General features: G+C 37.7%; 1 protein-coding gene across 1 annotated transcript in view; it reads left to right on the top strand.

Moving 5' to 3' along the window:
* KYNU (kynureninase) overlaps positions 1-26,426 on the top strand; it is a 287,476-nt gene that overhangs the window by 170,790 nt on the left and 90,260 nt on the right. The window contains 4 exon segments of the mRNA XM_042783650.1: positions 15,827-15,925; positions 17,298-17,371; positions 18,072-18,078; positions 25,236-25,264. Coding sequence (XP_042639584.1) covers positions 15,827-15,925; positions 17,298-17,371; positions 18,072-18,078; positions 25,236-25,264 — 209 coding nt within the window.

Raw genomic sequence — 26,426 nt, 5'->3', positions numbered from 1 at the left:
GATGTTACCAATCCGCATGGCAGGTCATTAACTTAAGTCCACTGTAAGTCCCAAGTTGGAAGAGCATAGCAGGCTGCTGAGCAATGACACGGCTACATGCAGGGTCCAAGCGTGCCAAAGGCTAGAGACCATTCTCAAAGCTTCTGCTTATATACAGGAAGCAGACCACATACCCAAAGGCAGCTACTCAGATGCTCCCAGTAGATTCCACCATAGAGTTGATTACCAGTTTCATCGTGGGGAATACTAAATCCACCTGCCCAGCCACTCAATCAGGCCTAGCCAAGTTGACATACAAACATAACCATCACGATTCCACCCATTGTCAACTTGGCACCTGTACAGATCTTCAATGGGTGGTATCTGTACAGGTCTCCTCTACTGGGTGGCTCTAGTCCCCTAGTTCCTGAATGACAACCTCACCCCCCTGCCCCTGTTCCTCTCCCTCTTGGGCATGGAAGCCCTGCCCCCTCACTCTTGGGCAGCAGCTATGGCTCCATCCCACTGGCTCACATGAACGAGCAGCCCCACACACCAGAACCAAATTGTTGAAGGGCTGGTTCTTTGAAACCTAGGGGCCTGTGATCATTCCACCCACAAAGGCCATGGTCCTACCCTTAAGGCTGAGGCAGCTCTGCTTCCATTTCCTTGGTCTCTCAGCTTCTGCCGATTAATACTGAAGAGAACCCACTCTGCAGGAAAAACCCTGCCCAAAAAGCACTCAGCTTTTTTTTGCTCCATGGGCTGGCCAACCTGCTACTCCATTTCATGTGGTTCTTTTCTACCAATTAATGCCTGAAGGCAACCCACTCCTCCAGTAAGCTGCCTAACCAAAGACATCAAGCTTTCTCCTTCGTGGGCTGGTAAGGCTATGGCTGTCTCATGCCGATTCTCTGGGCTCTGCTCCTGCCATCTCTCATGTCAGTCTCTTGCTGGCTCTTTCTTTCCTTTTTTGATGTGTGCATTTATTGCTATAAATTGGCCTCTGATCACTTCATTTGCTGTGTCCCAAAAATTTTGGTATGTTGTGTTTTCATTCTCATTTGATTCAAGCAAATTTTTAAGTTCATTTTTTTTATTTCTTCCCTTACCCAGTCTTTCTTAAGGAGGGTTTTGATCAGTTTCTATGTGTTTGCTCTTTTTCCATTGATCTTCCTATTACTGAATTCTAATTTGACAGCATTGTGATAGGAGAAGATGCCTTGCAGTATTTCAGTGTTTCTAAATTTATTAAGGCTTGTTTTATGGCTTAACATATGGTCTATCACGGAAAATGTTCCACGTGCACTTGAAAAGAATGTATATTGTGCTGTTGTTAGGTGAAGTGCTCTGTAGTTGTCTATAAGGTCAAGTTGGTTGATTGTACTGTTTAGTTGTTCTGCATCTTTGTTGAGTTTCTTTTCAGTTGTTCTATCTTTCATTGAAAGTGGTGTATTAAAGTCTCCCACATAACTGTGGAGTCATCTGTTTGTCTTTTCAATTCTGTTAAAGTCTGATTTATGTATTTTGGGGCTCTTTAATTGGTCCATAGGTATTTATTATGGTTATATCTTATTGTTCAATTGATCCTTTAATCATTATGTAATGTCATTCCTTGTCTCTCATGTGGTTTTTGTCTTAAAGTCAATTTGATCAGAAATTAATATTGCCACTTCTGGTCTTTTATGGTTGCCATTTGCTTGATATATGTTTTCCAACCTTTGATTTTTAGTCAACTTTGATTTTTTTAGTCTATTTTTGTCTTTGTCTCTAAGGTGTGTCTCTTGTAGACAGCATATTGATGGGTTATGTTTTCTTATTCAGTCTGCAACTCTCCGTATCTTGAGTGGTGCACTTAATCCATTGACATTCAGTATAATTCAAATTTGTTGGAGGACAGTTCTTCAGAATGCTCCTTGGAAGCAAGAATGGCCAGACTTCGTCTCACCTATTTTGGTCATGTTGTAAGAAGAGACCATTCCCTGGAGAAAGATGTCATGCTTGGTAGGGTGGAGGGTCAACGAAAGAGGGGGAGGCCTTCAACGAGATGGATTGACATGGTGGCTGCAATGATGGGCTCAAGTATAGCAGGGATTGTGGGGCTGGTGCGGGATCGGGCAGTGTTTCCTTCTGCTGTGTGTGGGGTCGCTATGAGTCGGAAACGACTCGATGGCACTTAACAACAACACAACAACACAGTTCTTCATAGTATCCTGATATTATCCTTTTTATTTCAGTTCCAACTGAAATAAAACATCTATTGTGATATAATTATCAAAAGTATGAATTTTTTGCTTTCATTTTGTTGTGTGTTCTTTTGTGGTGTTCCTAAATTCTTTGTGCCATATAATTTTCTGTGCTGAGCTCATTTTGTTTATGAATCATGTTATTATTTCCTTCATTTATTTCTTGTTGGTTTGTTGTTATGTTGTTATGTGCCGTCGAGTCAAACCCGACTCATAGCAACCCCTCCTTGGGTTTCCGAGGCAGTATCACTACGGAAGTAGGATTGCCCAACCTTCCTTCCGAGGAGTGGCTTGTGGGTTTAAACCGCCAGCCGTCTGGTTAGCAGGCAAGTGTCTTAGCCACTATGCTACCAGAGCTCCCTGTTGGTTTAATATTTGCTAAATATTTGTGCTTTTCTTCTTTTTTATTGTGATGCAAAGATTTATCATTTATTTTTCTTTTAGGTTACCTTGTGATTTATAATTTTATCCAAGTTTAGAACAGTCCATTCTATCTGGCAACTCTCTTGACTGCCTCACCAATTAGAAGTTCTGTAACGACACTAATTTTTGTCTCTTTTTGCTTAGTAGTTGTCCTTATTTGCCAATTGATGTCTCAGGTTCCCTGTTTAAAATCTTGTAAGCTTATTTTCCTTTGGATACTTCCATAAGTGTATTGCTTTCTGGGTTATGTCATCATTTGTATTAATGGTCAGTTGTTTTTTGCTATTATTGATTCTCTGTTCAAAGGACTCCCTTTAGTATCACTTCTAAGCCTGGCCTGGTTTTAACAAATTCCCTTAATTTCTGCTTATCTGGAAATCTCCTAATTTCACCATCATATCTGAGGGACAGTTTTGCTGGGTATATAATTTGTGGTTGAGAATTCTCCTCTTTTAGGGTTTTATATATACCATCCCATTGCCTTTTCTCCTGCATGAGTTCTACTGTGAAATCAGAGCTTATTCTTATTGGTTGTATTTTGTAAGTAACTTTTCATTTTTCCTATGCTGCTTTAAGGATTCTTTCTTTGTCTTTGATTTTGGTGAGTTTGATGATGATATGTTTTGGCTATTTTCTTCTGGGGTCTATCCTGTTTGGGATTCACTGGACTTCCTAAATGGATATATTCTCATCTTTCATCATATTAGGGAAGTTCTCTTCCAACAAATCTTGGACAATTTGCCCAGTGGTTTTCTTTTTTCTCTTCCTGTTCTAGAATTCTGATTACACATAGGTTATTCTTTTTGATGTTATCCAACATGAATCTTAAGCATTCTTCATTTTGTTTTGATCTTTTTTCTGATTGGTCCCTTTCCAGAAAAGTATTCAGGTATTTGTCTTCAATCTCATTAATTCTGTCTCCCATAGATTTGATTCTACTCCTTTGCCCTTTCAATGTGTTATCTATTTCTGAAAGTTTAGTATTAATCTTCTGGGTTTCTATGTGTAATTTTGTATCATTTCTAATTTTCATATATTTTGTCCTTTTATTCTTATACTGTCTTCCAAAATTGTTCTAGGGTTTTTCCTGTGTTTTCCTTAACTTTGTCAGTGTTTTCCTTGATCTGTCTCTCAATCCATTGAAGGTCCTTAAATATAATTCTTTTGAATTATTTATCATGTTGTTTCTACTGCCTGATCTGCTTCTTTGTGTAGACTGTGAAGGTCTGTTGCCTCTGAGACATTGTGAGTTTGTGTAGTATTCATATTTAATTGGTGATTGTATGTTGGAGTGATTTGCCTGAAGTTTTCTTTTTCTTTTTTTAATGTATCTGCATAAGCAGGATATATTGCTCCTCCATTTACTAGGTGGCAGCACTTATGCACTCACCACTTATCTTCTGGTGGATGTGATAGAGAATGAGAGTGGCTGCATAGATGCCTGTTAACTGTGAAGAGCAGTTAAAGATGAGTCAGGCTGTTATTGGTGGTTCGAAATCATTGGCCAGTTGATGCAGAAGGAAGTAGTGGCTCTCTCAATCAATCAGTGGAGCTGTAGAAGATGTGGATTTGTTTGGATCATAATTGCATGGTTGCTGTCTCCCAGTCAGTTATACAAAAACAATAATCAAAAAAGTAAAAGCAAGAGCACAAAAACATACACTGCATAAACACAAAGGAACAATCACCAAAAAAGAGAAAAAAGAAAAAAAAGAAATAGAAAAAGAAAGACAATGCATGAGAGAATATATTTAAAGAAATATGTTAAAAAGCAAAAAAATATTAATAGAAAAAGGGGGGGAAAACTGGAAATATCTCTGGAGGAGTGAATAAGAGAAAGGAGGTACAGTAGGAGAATAATGAAGAAAAAAAATGGGGAAAAATGCAAAAAGAAAAACAAGGAATGGGGAGCAGCACAAGAAAGAAAAAATGGTGAGCCAGGAAAGGGAAAGGAGAAAAATCTGAAAAGTAGAACCTAGGAAGGGGAGAAGAAAGAATAATAGTTAAAAATAAATAAATAAAATAATTTTAAAACAGAAACAGACAAAAACAAACAAACTGAAGAAAAAAAAATCCAAGTGAGGTGGGCAGGGCATCCAGGCTCCGTTAGAGCACACAGACTGGGATGAAATTCCTACAATCCCAGAGGATGGGTGGGAGCAAGGGATGGCCACATCTCCATTCACCAAGAGGGTGTAGGGTATAAGAGTAACAAGGGGAATATAGTACCTTTCTAGTCCTCATTGTCTGGTGTCTCCTTGCTGTCCCCAGAAAGTAGAGCCTATTCTTGGGTCCCTAGAATATGAGAGAGCACTGTCACTTTAAATATCCAAAATGGTCAAATAATTTGTAAACATTCCAAATGGCTGCATCCTCCAGACAGCCAAATTTCACAGGTCAGTTTGTTTCCTTCTTCGCTATTTCCCTTTTTATTCACCAGCCACCGGTGCAGTCCTCTCTGCTGGCTCTGGCTAGTAGGATGATTTTTAGGTTAATTCTTAGGTCCTAACACCACTTGGCAATATCCAAACTGTGCCATCAGGATCGTTGACAGTCTGCAGCTCTGTATGTCTCCTTTTTGCTGTTTTCATGCAGGTTCTTCTACTAGTTGGAGTTTAGTCCACTTCCATATCCTTCCTTTCAAAGCTCAGGGCTCCAGGATTATCTTCTGTGTCTGTGTTAATTCCTCTTTTCTTTATTGAAGAGAGTGTGTGTAGTTTGTCTGCTTATTCCACCATGTTACTGGAACTCCTCCTAAAAACTTAATTTTTAATTTTTTAAATTCATGTTTATCTTTGCATCTATATATGCTTTTGAATCATAGCACTTGAAAGACTTTTTGAAAGTCAAATGTTCCAAGACCATGGCAACAAACACACCTTATCAACTCTCATCCACCTCCTTTCCATTCCTATTGTCCCCTAATACTATTTTGCCACTTTGTAAAACTGAAACTCTTTGGGAAATCTTATGGATCTCTGTTAGTGTAGTGCCTAAGATATTTGACTGCTAATCAGAAGGCTGGCAGTTCAAACCCACTAGCGGCTTCAACAGTGGGGTAATCTACTTTCATAAAGATTACTGCCTTGAAAACCCAGTGAGGTTCTGTGAATCAGAATCAACTAGATGGCAGTGAATTTTTTTGAGTTTTGGGAAATCTCAAGATGAGAGTTAACTAGTCAATCTATTATTGTTAATCCATCTACCACCTATGTAGAGTTGACCAATGGATGCATACCCTTATATATTTTTCTTTTTTTTTGCTCACTAGCCTCAAGTTTCCTATTACACTTTTTCTTTTTAAGGTAATATTGCCCAGATGATTGCTATAAAATTTGTAACATTCTAGTTCTTGGATTGTCTCCTATTACTTTTTTATCAAGACAGGATTGATATTCAGAATAATTTAAAGAATTAATTGGTCTGACATAAAAAAGTCTTATAAACAATCACAAGAAGGTCACTCCATGGGAATGCAGGCTAGTATTCATCTCTAGCCCTGAATGAACAAAGAGACATTTGAAATTCATCCTCCATGATGCTAATGCCACTTCCAAGGGCATAATCTTATCTATAGGAGTTGGGGCCAGCACTGACCAGGGAACTAGCAGAGGCTGGACTGCATGAAAGGCCATAGGCTAGCTGGCAGACACCCTCTGTACACATTTCCCAGGGACCATGAGGGCTGGAACAATGGAAGTAGTTGTTTACATACTTTAAGTATTGTATTATTTTAACAACATTCCAGCAAGTACCAATACGTACCAGTTCAATATCAGCCCTCTGTACTACCACAAAATTTTATCTCGTATAATTGCTATTCTTTCACACCAAATCTGCTACTTGTTGATGATCTTTGTAATTCATAGGATTATTTTGATAAAGAAAAAATAATGATCAGTCCAAAGCCAGTATGTTATAAAATGAATCAATAAAATTATCAGGATGTTAATGCTACTAGGAAAAAAAATAAGCTATACCAATGCATGCTTCATTTTAATAAATAGACAGATAATGAATGACTATTGAAAGGCAGTGAACTAGCTCTTTGCCTGGAAATTCCAACACAGGCATGTGTTTCATATTACTCCATTGGATAGCAAAATTCTTGTTATCATGCTAGTGATGAAAGTAAGGACAAAAACACCTGAGACTCCTTGTTTTATTTAGATGGATTTTGAACATTTTAAACTGCTGTTATTTGTCTGAATATTTGATTTCAAAAGATGCTAAGTCTAAATAAATAGCACATACCATAAATTATTAACAGAAACAAAGAATCTTAAATAATATTCTTACACAATTTAAAGTCAGCTTAGGAAACATTTATTGACAATTGTATGGGTTTAATTATTTGTTCTTTCATTTACTTATTTACTCAGCAATTATGTGAGGAGTCCATATTGGGTGAGAACAGAAGACAATAATATCAGATAATTGTTACAAGAGAGATATATAGCATAAGAAAAAGGACAGGGTTGGTGTATTAGGTGTATTCTCCACAAAAAGAGAACAAATAGGAGTTATCTCTCTAACTATATCTAAGGAGAAAGAGGAAGAAATTGGCTCACGTGATTGTGGGGGTTGGCAAGTCAAAAATCTGTAGGTCAAGTGACAGCCTGGAAACTCTGGGTTTGAATCTATGTTGTTTTGAAGTAAAATTTCTCTTATCTCACACACCCAGTTTTTTGCTCTTAAAGCCTTCAACTAATTAATGCAGACTGCTTTGTTGAGGGTAATCTGCTTGACCTTGGGTCAACTAATAGTAAATATTAATTATATCGATAAAATACCTTCAAAGCAATATCTTGACTAGTGTTTGACCAAACAACTGAACACTGTAGCCTAGCCAAGTTCACACATTTTAGTGTCAGAGGTCCTCAACTTCACAAGATTTGAGGATAATCATGATTAGCCTAAAACTGATTCCTGTGAGGTGGAGGTCAGACATACCTGACTCTACCTTTTCACCAGTTGTAACACCAGCTGCCCCACACATAGCATCCTCTACTTCTCTTCTGGGTTGGATAATTTGTTGCATTGACCACACAGAACTCACCGACCATACTCACAAGTATGGGGACCATTAGGGAAGTACCTACCCATTGCTATTGCTGTTTAGTCCCGTAGGGTTTCAAAGGCTATGATCTTTATGAAAACATACTGCACATCTTTCTGTCATGGAGCAGATGATGAGTTTGAACTGCTCATCTTTCCATCTAGCAGAAGAGTGCTTAATCATTGAGTCACATGGTCTAATTCATCAGGGAAGTTATAAGTTACAATTCAGGATTATAAAAGATAATACTTTTGTGGTAGAACACAAGGCTGAACTGAACTGGTATGCATTGGTACCCTGGGTGGCTTGTTAAAATAATAAAATACTAAAGGTGTGTAAACACTTGCTTCCATGAGGTACTTGAATAATTCCCCATTTTTCCAATAGGGAAGTAACAGGTTATGATTCAGGATCAGGATCAACTTGGAAATAACAGGAACAACTCAGGATATGGGAACGCTTCTTCTCAGCCACCAAGTTCTGCTTAAGTCAGGTCTCTCCCCTGCTCTGGCAAATGTTACAGCTCTTTAGCTCATCAGTCAGTGCCTGGAGGCACCCCCACTCCACCAGGAAGCCTCCTGCTGGAACGCACACAGTTCTCTCACTCTGTGGCTCAGCCAACCTACTATAGTCGTCTGCTGGTCCTGTGCCACTGCTGGCTCCGTGTTACAGCTCTTCAGTGTTACAGCTTTCTTTCTGCTGTTGTTAAGAAGTTCTCAGTGCAGGGACCCTGAGTCTAAAGGATTTGCTGCACTCTGGGCTTTTCTTGATGGTGGTGAGATCCTCCCTCAAACTGTGGGAGGATCCCCTTGGAGAGTCACAGGCACCTTATTTGCATAGTTTCAGCCAGCCATTTTGTGGGAATTATAAGACCACAGCCAGAAAGACCATATATAAAGATAAACCCATTGAGCTGCAATATATGAGATTAATCATTCAAAAAAAATAAATAAATAAAACCAAACTCACTGCCCTTGAGTCGGATCTGTCTCATAGCGACTCTTCCTTGGGTTTCTGAGGTAGTATCACTACTGAAGGAGATTGCCCAATCTTCCCTCCAAGGAGTGGCTGGTGGGTTTGAACCGCGAGCCTTCTGGTTAGTAGTCAGACGCCTTGGGCACCACGCCACCAGACCTTCCAGATTAACCATTACAGTTGGGCAAAAGAATCTTCTTATGCAAGTCATTTTGTAATCCAAATCTGAATGAGTCAAGCAAATGGGTGAGAAAGAATATCCCAGTGAAAGGGAAGTACTTATGTAAACGGAGCTGTGTAGACATGGGGTACCTGAGACAGGAGCTCTGGAAGAGACTAGCTCATAAAGGTCTTTAAGAGCTGTGGCAAGGAGTATGGGTTTTGTTCCAAAGTTAATGGGGGATCTGCAAAGGGCATCAGTGAGTCTTATAATCAGACATGTGATTTAGAAAATTCACTCTAGTGATAGCATAGGGAATTCACTAGAGGAGTTCCGAGTAGTTAGAAGACTACTGCAATATTTTGGGGATTTGACTAAAGAAAATGAGGTGGTGACTGAACACTGCTGTGCTGTTGTGTGGTTGTGTTACTATGAATGTTATTTCCTATGAGTAATTTTTCCCAAGGCACTTGACTGCTAAGCAGCAGGCTGGCGGTTCAAACCCTCCAGCCACTCCTCGGAGGGAGATGGGGCAAACTACTTCCGTAGTGATACTGCCTCGGAAACCCAAGGAGGGGTCGCTATGAGTCAGGTCCAACTCCACGGCACATAACAACAACAATTTTGATTAAAAATCTGTTGCAAATATTTTGTTTCTTACAAATTGGATAAAGCAGGCAATCAAGTTTTGAATTTATGTTTTCACCTATTAATATCATGTTAGTTACTCTTAGAGGTAAAATAATGAAAATTGTTTAACTGGATGGTTGTAGAGGTTATGGGGACTTATTTTCTTTATTTTTAAAATGCTGCCATCTAGTGGTACTTATGTAAAATAATTTTATGGAACTCTCCATTCAAGTTCCTATCTTGTGGTCCTTCTCTCAAAACAGTCACTAATAATTTATGTTTTCTGTTATCCATGGGAAAAGAATTTTACATGCACTAAAACATATTGTAGAAACCACAAGCAATTTTTGATGTGGTGCCATAGATCTGACCACTCAAAATAACTAATAACAGGATATATATAGTATGTGGAGTTTTGTGGTTTCTTCAATGTGCCATTCTTTACAAATAATTAATAATAAAATGAAAGTGCTGCTTCTTCTATGTATAGAGTTTTGTAAGTGAAGTTGAGTTATAAAAACATATCATAAAAAGATGAGATGTAAAAACTGCTTCATAAAAGTCATTGTTTTAATTAGAGATGTTGGTGAGAGAAAAGAGAGTTTCAAATTCAGAATACCTGTTTACTCCTACTGAGATTTCAATATGAAGAGTGTATCTTACAAAGTAAACAAATGTGTATGTGTATCTATGAAACATAAACATTATTCTGCAATTCAGTTTATAACCTCTACATTTTTGTAAGAACTAATTGTATTTCTTTCCTATAACCCCCCAAATTTATATTACCATCTGTCTTAGTCTTATGACATTCATTGTTCATTTTTTTTGCTAGGAAAAAAGCACAAATCCACACTGCACACACAGAAAAAAACTCATTTATATATTACTGATAAGAACACTTCTTTTGTAAAATGTAGTCACATTTATAATTAGTAAAGAATTAATTGACACTTTTACATATTATTTTGCTGTGTAACAGGCCAGATAGTAAATATTGTAGGTTTTGAGTGCCATAAAGATTCTGTTGTAACTACTCAATTTTGTTACTGCCACGTGATAGCAACTAGAGACAAAGGAGCCTTTTTTTTCCAATAAAACTTTATTTATAAAAATAGGTCACAATTCGCATCCCATTGCTCTAGGAAAAATGCCTGTCATCACAGTGTTGATTTATTTATCTAACCGTACCAAATTTATCTTACAAGGTGTTGTAATATTTCTAAAACTAGTCCTGCTACATTTATTATAGGAAAACTTAACTTCGGATAATAGATGTGTTCCTTCAAATTTATAGGAAATCTAAAGTTTGGGGGATGTAATTGTTATACATGCTTTTAGTAAACTGACAATAGAAGAATCCAGAGGTGACTGTTTTTCAAAATGAGCTATCACCCTCATTTAAGATGAGTTTTTCCTCTTTCTAATTAATTTTCATGTACAAATTTGTCTTAATGTGGAATGAATCACTGTTATATCTAAGTACAATTTTAACATTTCTAAATGCATTAACTTAAGTGATTTTGATGTTAAGTCATTAAATTTGAAAGCTACTACTTGGATGTAACTTGGATAATATGTTTCATATTATCCTGTTCCAGGTCATTCTTCTGGGAATTTAGTAGAAACAGAAGCTTGGTTTCTACAGTGAAACAGTGTGAATTTTACTAGACAGAATACAAAACACTTGAATCCACGTAACAATAACTCAGGATGACAGAACAGAGTTAAATCTTAAGAGTCTGTTAGAGTCTAAAGTCAGTATGTGTGGAGAAGACTGTGTAAAGTCAAAAATAATTTCAAACATATCTACCAAAATGATTTTTTTTTCTCTATCACTGGTATTTTGGCATTGGTCAGAAACCCTTTAAAAAAAAAAAAAAATGAGTACCAGATATAACACTGGGCTCACATAAAAGAACATTACTGACTCAAAAATCTGCATCTTTAAACACAGAATTGCACTGAACATGGAGAGATAATCTTATTCTGACAACATAGGAACTAAGAGGGACTGAAGTAATAACTAGGTCCCTGTGTGGTGCAGAAGGAGCTCTGGGTGGCTTAGTGTTGTTGTTGTTGTCATGTGCCGTCGACTCGGACTATACTCATAGTGACCCCTCCTTGGGTTTCCGAGGCGGTATCACTACGGAGATTGCCCAACATTCCTTCCAAGGAGTGGCTGGTGGGTTTGAACCACCATCTTTCTGGTTAGCAGTCAAGTGTCTTAAGCACTACGCTACCAGAGCTCCCGGGTGGCATAGTGGATAAGTCATTTGGATTTGATTGCTAACCAGAAAGTTGATGGTTCAAACCCACCAGCTGCTCCAAGGAAGGAAGATGAGGCAATCTACTTCTGTAAAGATTTACTGCCTTGGAATCACAATAGGGGCTGCTATGAGTCAATGGAATTGACTCAATGGCAGTCAGTTTGTTTTTGGTTTTTATTTGGTTGGTTGGTTGGTCCCTTCTGACATCAAGACTAAAGTAAGTCAGACAAAGGCTAGCCATTTTTGCTTCTAAGGAACATTCTGACTGGAGTTCTTCTGAAACAGATTTGTTCATTCTTCCAGCAGTCTGCAGTATTTTCAGGGTTCTTCCCTAACACCACAATTCAAAGACATCAGTTTTTCTTCTGTCTTCCTTATTCCTTGTCCAGCTTTCACATGCATATGAGGTGATTGAAAATACCATGGCTTGGGTCATGTGCACTTAGTCTTCAAAGTCTTAGTCTTCATCTTTGCTCTTTCACACTGTAAAGAGTTATTTTGCAGCAGATTTGCCCAGCACAGTATGTCACCCATTTTCTTGACTACTGTTTCCATAGGTCTTGATTGTGGATCCAAGTGAATTAAAATCTTTGACAACTTCAATCTTTTCACAACCTATTGTGATGTTGCTTATTGGCACAGCTGTGAGGACTTTTGTTTTCTTTATGTTGAGGTATAATCCCTACTAAAGACTGCAGTCTTTGATCTTCATCAGTAAGCACTTCAAGCCTTCTTCACTTACAGCAAGCAAGATTGTGTCATCTGCATATCTCAGGTTGTTAATCAGTGTTCCTCCAATACTGATGCTGTGTTCTTCATCACATAGTCCAGATTCTCAGATTATTTGCTCAGCATACAGAGTGGCTAAGAATGATGAAAGGATACACCACCCTTCCTGATTTTAAACCATGCAGTATCCCCTTGTTCCGTTCAAACAAGAGCCTCTTGGTCTATGTACAAGTACCTCATGAGAACAATTAAGTGTTCGAGAATTCCCATTCTTCACAATGTTATCCATAATTTGTTATGATCCACCCAGCTGCATGCCTTTGCATAGTCAATAAAACACAGGTTAACATCTTTCTGGTGTTCTTTGCTTTCAGCCAAAATCCATCTGACACTGGCAATATCTGTCATTTCATGCCCTCTTCTGAATCTGCCTTGAATTTCTGGAAGTTCCCTCTCAATACACTGCTGCAACAATTTTTGAGTTATTTTCAGGAAAATTTTACTTATGCATGATATTAATAATATGGTTGGATAATTTCCACATTGTTTTGGATCACCTTTCTTTGGAATCGGTTCAAACATGGATCTCTTCCAGTCTGTTAGCTTAATAACTGTCTGCCAAATTTTGGGGCATAACCAAGTAAGTGCCTCCAGTGCTGAATCTGTTTGTTGAAACATCCCAATGGATTTTCCATCAATTCCTGGGGCCTTGTTTTTTGCCAGTTCCTTCACTGCAGCTTGGACTTCTTCCTTCAATATCATTGGATCTTGATCATGTGCTACCTCCTAAAATGATTGAAAGTTGACCAATTCTTTTTGGTACAGTGACTCTGTCTCTTCACTCCATCTTCTTTTGATGCTTCTTATATATGTTTTTCCCACAGAAGCCTTTGGTATTACCATTTGAGGCTTTAATTTTTCTTCAGTTCTTTCATCTTGAGAAATGCTGGGCATAATCTTTCCTTTTAGTTTTCTAACTCCAGGTTTTTGCACATTTCATTATAATACTTTGTCTTCTCAAGCTGCCTGTGGTGTAGTAAATTACCTGATATGGCTTTTCTAGCCATAATCTTTGTAACCCTCACTTTGTCTTGAGCATCTGAGTAGCTGATTGTTAAAGTTAACCACCTGGTATATTTCTGTTGAACCAGCATGAAGCAATCTTCTGGAAAGTTTGCTCTCTCTCAGGTGTATAGAATTCTGATGTTGGGATTGGTTAGTTTGGCCATTCTACCAGGCTAAAAAGGAGCCCTTCTAAAGTCAGAAGGAGTCTCTCTGACTGCTGGCTGAGAAAGACTTGCTGCTGAGAGAAATATGCTGCTGAGAGATATGAGAGAGACATGCTGCTGAGAGAGAGATGTGAGAGACATGCACTGCTGAGAGAGACATTTGCTATGGAGAGTGACTGAGAGAGACTGTTGGCTGAGAGATGACCAGCTGTGAAATGGCCAGCTGAGAGAGACTGAGCATGTTCCTAAACTTCAATTGTAGCCTGTAGTTTACTTAATAAACCCCATAATCTGTGAGTTCTGTGTGGCCACTGCAGCAAATTATCAAACCCAGCAGAGAGGTGGTGGGTGTCACGGGAGGAAAGGTTGTTGTCAAGGTTAGTAAGAGGGCTGAAGGGTGGCAGCATGTCTGGCTTCATAGGAGCAGGTATTGGGCTACTAATCATGATTCTGTTCTCCTCTTGTGTAGTTAGAGGAGGTTAGAAGATGTCACTTCTTTGACCCTTTTGCACTGCCCTTGAAATCTTTTGTTTAGCTCTTTTATTTCATAATTGCTTCCATTCTCTTTAGCTACTCTCTGTTCAAGGGCACATTTCAGAGTCTCTTCTGACATCCATTTTGGTCTTTTCCTTGTTTCCTGTCTTTTTAATGACCTTTTGCTATCTTCATGTATGAAGTCCTTGATGTCATCTTGCAATTAGTGTGGTCTTCAGTCATTGGTGTTCAGTGCATCAAATCTCTCCTTCAGATGGTCTCTAAATTCAGGTGGGATATACTTAAAGTCCTATTTTGATTCCTGTGAAATTGTTTTAATTTTTTTCAGCTTCAATTTAAACTTGCTTTATGAGCAATTGATGATTTTTGGTTCATTGAGTTACACGTATCTTCCAAATATTGACACATTTCGTATATGATATAAATATCATATTTGCTAATATCACTGCCAAATTCACCTGTAGTCTAGGAATGGTCTTGGGAAGTTATCATATTCATAGAAGTGGATATAAATTTTCCAAAAGTATAATTTTCTCTTGGAAATTCTAATTTTACTATTAGGAACAAACATAAGTTGTATTCTTAGAAGTAACTAGAATTACTTAGTTTTTGAAAGAATGTCCGTCAAATGTTCAAGTTTGAATTATCATTGTGTGTCTATCAATTAAGAATCTCCAGTGGTGCAGTGGTTAAGGCATTTGGCTGCTAACCAAAAATTTGGTGGTTCGAACCCACCAGTTGTTCTGTGGGAAAAAGATGAGGCAGTCTGCTTCTCTAAACATTTATAGCCTTGAAAATCCCATAGGGTTGCTAGGAGTCAGAATCTACTTGATGGCAGGGAATTTGGTTTGGTTTAGCCTTTCAGTTGCTCTTCCATGTATAAATGCTACTCAGCTTGAAACTGAGATAATTGCACAAGTGCATTTGTTTGCTACAACCATCCTACTTCAGAATGCAGCCAGATACTTGATAAATATTTCCTACAAAGTAATTAAAAAGGCCCTCAAAAAGATGGATAGACACAGTGGCTACAATGATCGGCTCAGGTATAGGAAGGATCATGAGGCTGACACAGGAGCGGGCAGTGTTTTGTTCTGCTGTGCATAGGGTCGCTGTGAGTCAGAGATGACTGGACAACGCCTAACAACAACAACAACAAAGGATATTAAAAATATGAGAATTAAGGTGTTGAGAGCACTTAAAAATCAATCATTTTTACACACTTATCAAGGAAACTCTTAAGAAAAATGCTCTTTTTTCTTTCTTTCTTTTTTTGATTAAAAGTAATGGCCGGGAGTCATTGTATTATATGTGTCCATTGTATAATACAGTGACTGCTAATACAGTTGGGTATCACTGCCTTAATTTGTGCTAAGGTGTAAAAGTTTTACTCCTCACTATTTTTGTACTATCAGTGCAAATGTCAAACAAATGGAAAAGGCAAAGAACTGTGTATTAGAATTATGAAAATTGTTTGACCTCTGAGTCTTGTGAGCTCCACATACCCTGTGAACCATTGCATTAAAGTATGCATCTTATTTATGGTACAGCAGGATGTTGAAAGATGTTTTTGTATTAACTATTTCTAATCATTAAGCAAATCTAAAGTGTATCATTGTGTTCTTCCCCAGGGTTGTTTTGTTGGCTTTGACCTAGCACATGCAGTTGGAAATATTGAACTCCATTTACATGACTGGGGAGTTGATTTTGCCTGCTGGTGCTCCTACAAGGTACAAACTCATTAATATGTTTGCATCTTTTTCTTTCCACTTGGCATTAATCTAAATGAAAAATTGGATAGGTGAGTTACTTTTTCATACATCTTTCATTTCTGTGTTTTCTGATTTTTGCTAATAGTAATGTTGTTGTTGTTATGTGCCGTCAAGTCGGCCCCGACTCATAGCGACCCCTCCTTGGGTTTCCAAGGCAGTATCACTATGGAAGTAGGATTGCCCAACCTTCCTTCCGAGGAGTGGCTGGTGGGTTTGAACCGCCAGCCGTCTGGTTAGCAGGCAAGTGTCTTAGCCACTATGCTACCAGAGCTCCTGCTAATAGTAATAAAAGTCACATAAAGAAGTATGAAAAAAATTAATTCTGTTTTTTTTCCATTAGAAAAAACGTATTCCTTCTGTGAAAATGTTAGAGGGGTCTAGAGCAAAGGTCTCACATATTTTGAACTTCATTCAAATTGATGAGGTTCTTGGTTTTGTTGTTGATGTTGTGAATGTTCTGCTTATTTCAAGATAATTTTTACAGTGAAGTTGGTATTGACATCTGAAAAAAATATAATTCATGGGGAGCATGGCAATAATGTCAATTTTAGTTTAAGTGTTTTTAAAATATGATTATTTAAACATTTTTATCACCAAAAACTGTAAACGATTGAGCACTGAACTCAGAGAGACCTCAGTGGCAATGCTATTAATTAGTTGGAACAGAATAATCTTCCTAAACCACAGTTTCTTCACTTCTGTGTGGGGATTTGCATATCATTTCTGTCATGGTGTTTTAGGGAATTACTGAGCAAGAGCTTTGGGCGAATGCCATTTGTAGAGATTTTCTTAGTTAAAAGGATAATTTGTAATGTTTACCTTCTTATGGTAATGATTTTTCTACTCTTTGAATATTAATGCTCTGACAAAAAAATTCAAAACCATCAAACATGTATCTAAAATGAGTATTCGCTTTATTAGTACATATAACATGTTGCAAAAAAATTGAATTGCTAGAGTTCAAGGCAATCATATCAATCAGTTTTTCCACTTTAGCAGGTCCAGTATTTTGTCAGATTGTGAAATTAAATTAGCTTGAAAGAATTGGTCTTTACAAAGCCTCCTGTATTTGTTTTACAATGTTGATTTCTTTTCATTTTGTTTTACTTGACCAGAAATGGAATGACTATTTATTTTCAACCTTATAATGTTATTTTTTATTTTTTTTCCCTTTAACAAGGTGACCAAACATTACATCTTACTACAAAAGCTCTAATAATCTAAAATAAAGTTAGTTTTGTTTTAAAAGAAAAAGACAAGTGATTCTATTATTCATTTTTTTGTCATATATTTAGGTAAGCTCATATAATTTAATTTATTTTCAATTTAGTATTTAAATTCAGGAGCAGGAGGTCTTGCTGGTGCCTTTGTCCATGAAAAGCATGCTCATACAATAAAACCTGCGTGAGTACTAATTTCACATTCTTTTTTGGTGATAAATAGATTTATTTGCATGAATAACTTGTTATATTTAAAAAGTTCCTTAAGATGTTATCCAGTAGAAATTGATTATAATTATTTTACTACCCTATTAACAGTGCTGTGCTTTATCAGAAATAAATGCTTCCCAAAGAGTTGAATTGGTTGAATGAGAAATTCAACCATAAGAAGAGAAGCTTCAATACTAAAAATGAGTCACTGCAATCAGGTATAGAAGACGGTTTAATGCAAAGAGACCACTTCAATTTTTTCATAAATGAGACTAGAAAATTTCTGATTCCTTACATTGATGAATAAATCAAAGGCAACCAGAGCTGTGCCTAATAGAGCCTTAAATATGGCATGTCATCATTAAAATTACATCTACCTTTAAAGCTAGAAATGTTACATGATGATCTTGTAGGGAATATCATTTGTCCTTAAAGACTTTACAATCCATGAAAACTGAAGAAGCTGAACACTGAACAACAGACTGACTACATAAAAAGCAATACTTTTTTTATTTTATAGAACTCTTTTCATATTTCAGACCAAGTATAAATGTAACTATAATATACCAACTAATTTACACATTTTTATTTGGCTAGGGAACTCATAAGTGTTTCCTTTATTTTTATTTGGTATTGAGATACAGAAATATTCTGGGAAGGAAAAAAAAGCTTAGCATAGTTGTTCTATTGGAGTTTATATGATGAGGAGACTGCCTAGACTCCTAATAGATAATATAATAATGTTTGATTCATTTTCTGAATCTTCTTAGCCACTGGCTAAGAAGTATAATCTTTACAAGCATCGAAGCTGAATTAATATTTGAGTTGAAGAACCTCATGTTTTTAGGTTCTGTGCACACACATCTTAGGTATTTTAGATAATTTACTAAAGTCCATTTAATCATGACTAAAATTTCTTCAAGATTTTAAAGTTTTAAAATTAAATAGAGCATTTTCTTTAGATAGGTATTTTGTCAGGTAGACATCTTCCTAGAATACATTGCCAGTACATTAGAATTCATCCCATGTCCTGAAATCTCTGAGAAAATTACAAACCATATACTATAAAAATACTATGGATAATTAAAATTTTTATAATGTTTTTCACTGATAACATTTGAACTAGTGTAATTTGTTTCTTTTCTAGACTGTATACATGATATTGCTTGCTTTTCTGTGATGACTTAATATCCTGGTCATAAATGGAGAACACTCCATTTATTTAATCTGTAAGGAGTTCTGATGGTGCAGTGGTTAAAGCACTTAGATGCTAACAGAAAGGTCAGCAATTTGAAGCCACCAGCCACTCTGTGGGAAACAGAGGAGTCATTCTGCTCCCATAAAGATTTAAAGTCTTGGAAACCCTATAGGACAGTTCTACTCTGTTCTATTGGGTCACTATGAGTCAGAATCAACTCTATGGCAGTGCGATTTTGATTACTGTTTAATTAAATTGTAATAGAGACTCTGATGTATTATATCAACTCAGGCAAATTGGTGTATGTTGGGGAGAGTAATTTTTACAAAATCTAGAGAACACAGGAGTTAGAAATTAAGTCTTAATCTTGCAGACTTGGTCTTTGCACTTGATATTTCTTACCCGTCATTTGCCCTTCATGGATTACATGAGGATGGTGGAGTGTTCAGTGTTCACGTGTGCCTCGTTTTGTGGTATCTGAAAACTTTCTGAACCTGTTTAGATAACTGTTAAATTACGCACCCAGGAGAAGATAAATTAGACATTCTTGTTTGGTTATTTGGTTGAGAGATGGACTTTATAAATTTGTATTCCTCATATTCTCTCTTGAACTGACCTTGCAACCTTTTTGGTTCTCTCACTAATTAATGAGTTGAATAAGATCTTTTATGTGTGTTGACTTTATATGTGTATGAACTTTTTGAAAATGATACATCTTTAGCTATTGTGACATTTTAACTATATACCTTTGGCAACTGACAAGACTCAAATCAAGCTTCACTCATTAGAGATCCCTTTACAGGGAATTATGATTAATTTTATTGCTTTGTTTCTTTGTTGTATTTTGTTTTCTCCAATTGTTAAAGCTTCTTTTCATGTGATGTCAAAGTGACTCATTCCAGAGCTGCCAATTTCTAATGTTGACTATATTTAATTTGTGTACTGTATTTAATTAGGAACTCTAATTTATTTGTATTTAATCCAAGCCTTGAGCTCTGGTGACATAGTACTTAAGGCTCTTGACTGCTAAGCAGAAGGCTGGCAGTTCAAACTCACCAGCCACTCCTTGAAAGGACGATGGGGCAATCTACTTCCGTAGTGATACTGCCTCGAAAACCCAAGGAAGGGTCGCCATCACTCGGGTCTGACTTGAGGGCACATAACAACAGCAACAACATATTTAATTAGTGTTAGGGAATTTCATCTATAACCAGGAATAGGATGCAGCAGATTCCTACCAGCCGAGGGCAATTATTTTCAGATAATCAATTCATAGTCCCTGATAGGAAAATAAATGCTTTGCTAAAACTTAAAATTGTATTCTACGCTGTTTTCTGTCACAAGATTCACTACTATTCATAAGGTTTTCAGTGACCAATTTTTTCAGAAGTGGATGGCTTCATCTTTGTTCCTCATTTCTCTTCGTCTGGAAGTCCCACTGAAACCTGTCCACCATGGGTGACCCTGCTAATATTTCAAATATTGATGGCATAGTTCCCAGCATCACAGTAACACACAAGCCACCACATTATGGAAAACTGACAGACAAGTGGCAAATCTGCTGCAAAAGACCTCCTTAAAGTGTTAAAGAGCAAAGATACCACTTTGAAGACTAAGGTACAGTGGACCCAACCCATAGTATTTTCAGTAGCTTCATATACATATGAAAGGTGGACAAAGAATAAGAAAAACTGAAGAAGAATCAATGAACTTGAATTGTGGTGTTGGTGAAAAATACTGAAAATGCCATCAACTGCCAAAAGAATTAACAAAATATGTCTTGGAAGAAGTAGAGCCAGAATGCCCCTTAGAAGAGAGAATGCCCAGACTTCATTTCACCTACTTTGGTAATGTTACCAGAAAGCACCACACCCTAGAGAAAGTTAGCATGCTTGGTAAAGGAGAGAATCAGCAAAAAAGCGGCAGACCCACAGAGAGATGGATTGACATGTGGCTTCAATGGTGAGTCAAGAATAGCAAAGATTGTGAGGATGGTGCAGGACCAGGCAGTGTTTCCTTCTGCTGTCCATAGAGGAGCTATAAGTCAGAGCCTACTCAATGGCACCTAGCAACAAACAACAGAAACAACTCTTTTATCCCTTTATACATCTTCAAATCAAGCACAATCTGCAGGAAGAGTGGTCGAAAGAGCAATAACGAGATAGAAAAGACAGAAAAACCACACTGCCAGAAAAAGATGAATTGCACAGAGATGCAATCTACCACTTGTCTGTCTGTGTGTTATGCTGTGGTAGCTTTCATGTGGCTGTGAGACTGAAGGTTATGCCACTGGTATTTCATATACCAGAATAGTCACCCATGAAGGTGGAGCTTCCAAGCTAAGAGAGACTGGGAAGGAGAATGGGATCAACCAGTACTGAAAATATTGGCCACTGAAAACTTTACAAATAGCAGTTAAATACTGTCTTATGTATTACTAGAAAATGATATGAATAGGTGTGAAATGTCTGATATAAACCAAAATAAAACTCAGAATATGAGCCCCTCAGTTTGGAAGGCACTCAAAATATGAAAGGGGAAGAGCTGCCTCCTCAGAGGATATGTGACTCAATGACATGGTTGGAGTAAAGTTTCTGGGACCTTCATTTGCTGATGGGTCATGACTCAAAATGGGAAGAAACAGCTACAATTATATCCGTTAATAATCTGAATGTAGAATTCATGAAGTATGAATGTAGGAAAATTAGAAGTTGCCAAAAATGGAATGGAATGCATAAAGATTAATATCCTAAGCATTAGTGAGCTAAAAGAAGTAGGTATTAATCATTTTGAATCAGACATTCATATGGTCTACTATGCTGGGAATGACAAATTAAAGAGAAATGGCATTCCATTCATCATCAAAAATAAATTTTGAAGCTCTATCCTGAAGTACAATGCTATCAGTGATAAGATATTATCTATACCCCTACAAGGAGCTCTGGTAGCATAGTGGCTAAGTCACTTGCCTGCTAACCAGACGGCTGGCGGTTCAAACCCACCAGCCACTCCTCGGAAGGAAGGTTGGGCAATCCTACTTCCATAGTGATACTGCCTCGCAAACCCAAGGAGGGGTCGCTATGAGTTGGGGCCGACTCGACGGCACATAACAACAACAACAACAAGGAAGACAGGCTAATACTAAAAAAAAAACAAAGAAAAAAGAAAACTCATTCCCATCAAGTCAATTACTACTCATAGGGACCCCCAGTGGGTTTCCAATGCTGTATATCTTTACAGAACCAGGTTGTAGACTGTCTCTTCTTTCTTCTGTGGATCATCTGGTAGGTTCAAATCACTGACCTTTTGGTTAGCAGCCAAATGCCTTAATCATTACACCTAGAGTTAGAAAAGCAAAAAAAAAAAAAAAAACAAGCTCAACATTTCTCAAGCTGAGGAATTGAAGTTCAAAATCCAAGCCTTGAGTTGCAATATAAAAGGGAGCTCTGGTAGCATAGTGCCTAAGGCACTTGACTGCTAACCAGAAGGCTGGCAGTTCAAACCCATCAGCCACTACTTGGAAGAAAGACGGGGCAATATACTTCCATAGTGATACCGCCTTGAAAACCCAAGGAGGGGTCACTATGAGTTGGGTCTAACTCGACAGCACATAACAACAACAACAACATAAAAGGATTCAGTGGGTAAAATATGAACAATGCAGGAAGCATCAAAAGAAAATGAAAGAAATACATAGAGTGATTGTATGAAAAATAATTGGTCTATGTCCAACTAGGAGGTAGCTTATGATCAACAGACAACATTATTGAAGGATGGAGGCAAAGCTGCACTGAAGAAAGTGGCAAAAAATAAGGCTCCAGGAATTGACAAATACCCATTGAGATGTTTCAACAAACAGATGCTGTGCTGGGGGCACTTATTCATTTATGACAAGAAATTGGAGAGATAGCTACCTGGCCAACCAAATGGAAGAGATCCATATTTCTGTCCATTTCAAAAAAGGTGATACAACAGAATATGGAAATTATCAACCAATATCATTAATATCACACACAAGTAAAATTTTACTGAAGATAACTAAAAAATGGTTGAAGCAGTATATTGACAAGGAACTTCTAGAAATCCAAGCTGGATCAGCTTAGACTAGAATGCGACATGTCATTGCTGCTGTCAGATGGATCTTGGCTGAAAGGAAAGAATACCGGAAAAATGTTTACCTGTGTTTTACTAACTATACAAAGGTATTTGACTGTGCAGATCATAACAAATTATGGATGGCAAGACAAAGAATGGGTATTCCAAAACACTTAATTGTGCTCATGAAGAAACTGTATATCAATAAAGAGGCTGTCATTCAAACACAACAAAGAGACAGTGTATGGTTTAAAATCAGGAAATGTGTGTGTCAGGGTTACATCAATTCATCATACTTATTCAATCTCTATGCTAAAGAAATAATCCAAGAAGCTGGACTATATGAGGAAGAACACTGCATCAGGGTTGGAGGAAGACTCACTGACGACCGGTGACACAGATGACACAACGTTGCTGAAGGTGAAGATGACTTGAAGCACTTACTGATGAAAACCAAAGTCTACAGTCTTCAGCATGAATTATTATCCTTCACCATAAAGGAAACAAAAATCCTAACAGGACAATAGATGGAGAAAAGATTAAAGTTGTCAGGATTTTATTTTACTTGGATCCAAAATCAGTGCCCATAGAAGCAGCAGTCAAGAGTCAGATGACATATTGCATTGGGCAAATTAGCTGCAAAAGACCTCTTTAAAGTGTTAAGGACCAAAGATTTCACTATGAAGACTAAGGTGCACCAGACCCAAGCCATGGTATTTTCATTCACCTCATATGTATGTGAGAGATGGACAATGACCAACAAAGACCAAAGAAAGGTGATGTCTTTGAATTGTGGTGTTGGTGAGGAATACTGAAAATGCCATGGACTGCCAGAAGAAAGAATGAATTTGTCCTGGAAGAAGTGCACCCATAGTGTTCCTTGGAAGCAAGAATGCCCAGACTTTGTCCCACCTACTTTGATCATTTTTTCAGAATGGACCAGTCCCTGAAGAAGTATATCATGCTTGGTTAGAGAAAAAGGGGAAGACCCTCAATGGGATGAATTGACACAGAGGCTGTAATGATGGGCTCAAACATAGCAAGAATTCTGAGGATGGTACGGGACCAGGCAGTGTTTTGTTCTGTTGTACACAGGGTCACTATGAATGGGAGACCCTATATACAACAGCACCTAATAACACCTAATAACATCAATAACAATGATGTTCAACAAATAAAAATATTTTATACATGGGGGGGGTTCCTTGTAAATCCTATTTATAATAGAGAAGTATAATACAAGCTAAACTTAAAAAGTTCAAAAGTATGTATATTGTTGTTGTTGTTATGTGCCATGGTGTCGGATCTGACTCATAGCAACCGTCTTTGAGTTTCTGAGGCAGTATCACTACAGAAGTAGATTGCCCAACCTTCCTTGTGAGGAGTGGCTAGTGGGTTTGAACCGCCAGCCTTCTGGTTAGCAGTTAAGTGCCTTAGGCGCTGTGCAACCAGAGCTCCTAAAAGTATGTATACTGATTCTATTTTGACATATAATTATTGTACAGGCAGTTCCCAAGTTACGACTATCCAATTTATGGGTAACTCCTACTTGCCCTTTAATGTTATGTAAATTTGCCCTTACTTTGAAACAATTCAAAGAACCCCTGCTCACAGCAAATTCTTCACCACAATCCCCTTCCCTTGCTGCATGTACAGCTTTTAAATCATTGAAAAATCTTTGAGCCTTTTCTTATATTAAAGTAAAGCTAAATAATAATTGAATGCACTTATTTCAACTTACATGAAAATCTGACATAAAGACACACTTAGGAATGAAAACTGTTTGTAACTTGGAGACTGCTTCTATTTCAATTGTTCCACAATCAGCTAGTCAACTGTTTCTGTTTACTAAGCCTTCTGCCACCAATACATTTATCTTTTTTTAAGATTGTAGAAAGGATAAAGGCAACCCTTCCCTTTTAAAATATTCAATATTGTAGCTGATTTAAATTAAGAACATCAAATAGAGTGTACCATAACTGCTATTGAAGTTGAAAACATAGCGAAGCGATCTTTATGCTTAAAAGGGGCGACATCTAGTGGCCAAATGTGTTATGTCAAGGAAATAATATCCAAACAGCATTTCTTTTTGTGACCCCGTTAACAAGTATTTTTAAGTATATATGGAAGGAAGATGGGGCAATCTACTTCCGCAGTGATACTGACTCGGAAACCCAAGGAGGGGTCGCTATGAGTCGGGGCCGACTCGATGGCAAACAACAACAACAACAACAACAACAACATATGCTTAAAACAAAGAGCTCTGGTAGCGGAGTGCCTAAGGCACTTGATTGCTAACCAGAATTCTGGAGGTTCAAACACATCACCCACTCCTTAGAAGGAAGGTTGGGCAATCTACTTCTGTAGAGATAACGCCTCAGAAACCCAAGGAGAGGTCGCTATCCAACTCGACAGCACATAACAACAACAACATGCTTAAAACATTATTTTATTTTAGATTATATGTCCATATATCTACGGTGCAATACTTATATAACCAAAGGCTTCAATGAAGAGGTGTGACTGGATGAAGGTTGGAGTACAGGGGTGGTGGGGACATCAAGCCTGAGGTAAGTCTTCCACCTGATGTGATGACTGGATTACAAGACATGTAACACTGAAGTCGAAGAGTTTAATAATTGGTATATAGTTTCCAGCAGTCCCTGAGTGGCACAAATGGTTAAGCGTTTTGCCTCTACCAAAAAGTATACTTGTTTGAACCTACCCAAAAATGCTTCAGAAGAACGACCTGGTGATTTACTTCTGAAAGATCATAGCCATTGAAAACCCTATGGAGTACAGTTCTACTCTGATACGTATGGGCTTAACATGAGTCACAATAGACTTGACAGCACCTGATTTGTTTACTGGCTTATATAATTTTGAAAGAGTCCTTTATACAGTGTTTCCATTGCAAACCCACTGCAACTGAATTTATTCTGATTCATAGAAAACCTATAGGGCAGAGTAGAACTGCCCCATACAGTTTCCAAGGCTGTAAATCATTATATAAGCAGACTGCTTCTTCTTTCTCCTGAATAGTGGCTGGTGGGTTAAAACTGCCAACCTGTTGGTTAGCGGCAGGATGGTTTAACCACTGTGGCACCAGAGCTCCTATGATTTCATTGTTGTTAGGTGCCATTGAGTGGGTGCCAACTTTGAGTGACCCTATGTACAACAGAATGAAACACTGCCTGATTCTGGTTCATCCTCCCAATCCTTGCTAGACTTGAGTCCATAGTTGCAGCCACTGTGTAAAATCACCCCATTGAGGGTCTTCCCCTTTTTTGCTGACCCTCTGCTTTACCAAGCCAGCTATTCTTCTCCAGAGAATGGTCCATTCTGACAACATGACTAAAATTGGTGAGATGATATTCTTGCTTCCAAGGGGTATTCTAGCTGCACTTCTTCCAGAACAGATTTTTTCATTCCATGGCAGTTCATGGCACTTTTTGTATTCCTCAGCAACACCACAATTCAAAAACATCAGCTCTTCTGATGTCTTACTTTTTCATTGTCCAGCTTTCACATACATATGGGGCAATTGAAAATACCATGGCTTGGGTTGTTGTTGTTATTTGCCATTGAGTCGGCCCCAACTTCGGATTATTTGCTCAGCATATAGATTGAATAAGTGTGGAGAAAGGATAAAACCCTGACGCACTCCCTTCTTGATTTTAAACCATGTAGTGTCCCCTTGTTCTGTTCGAACGACAGCCTCCTGGTCAAGGTACAG

This window comes from Orycteropus afer, unplaced genomic scaffold (assembly GCF_000298275.1).
Source record: "Orycteropus afer afer isolate SDZICR_OR568_19922 unplaced genomic scaffold, OryAfe1.0 scaffold00023, whole genome shotgun sequence".
Classification (NCBI taxonomy): domain Eukaryota; kingdom Metazoa; phylum Chordata; class Mammalia; order Tubulidentata; family Orycteropodidae; genus Orycteropus; species Orycteropus afer.
This window is presented reverse-complemented; position numbering and strand designations above follow the sequence as displayed.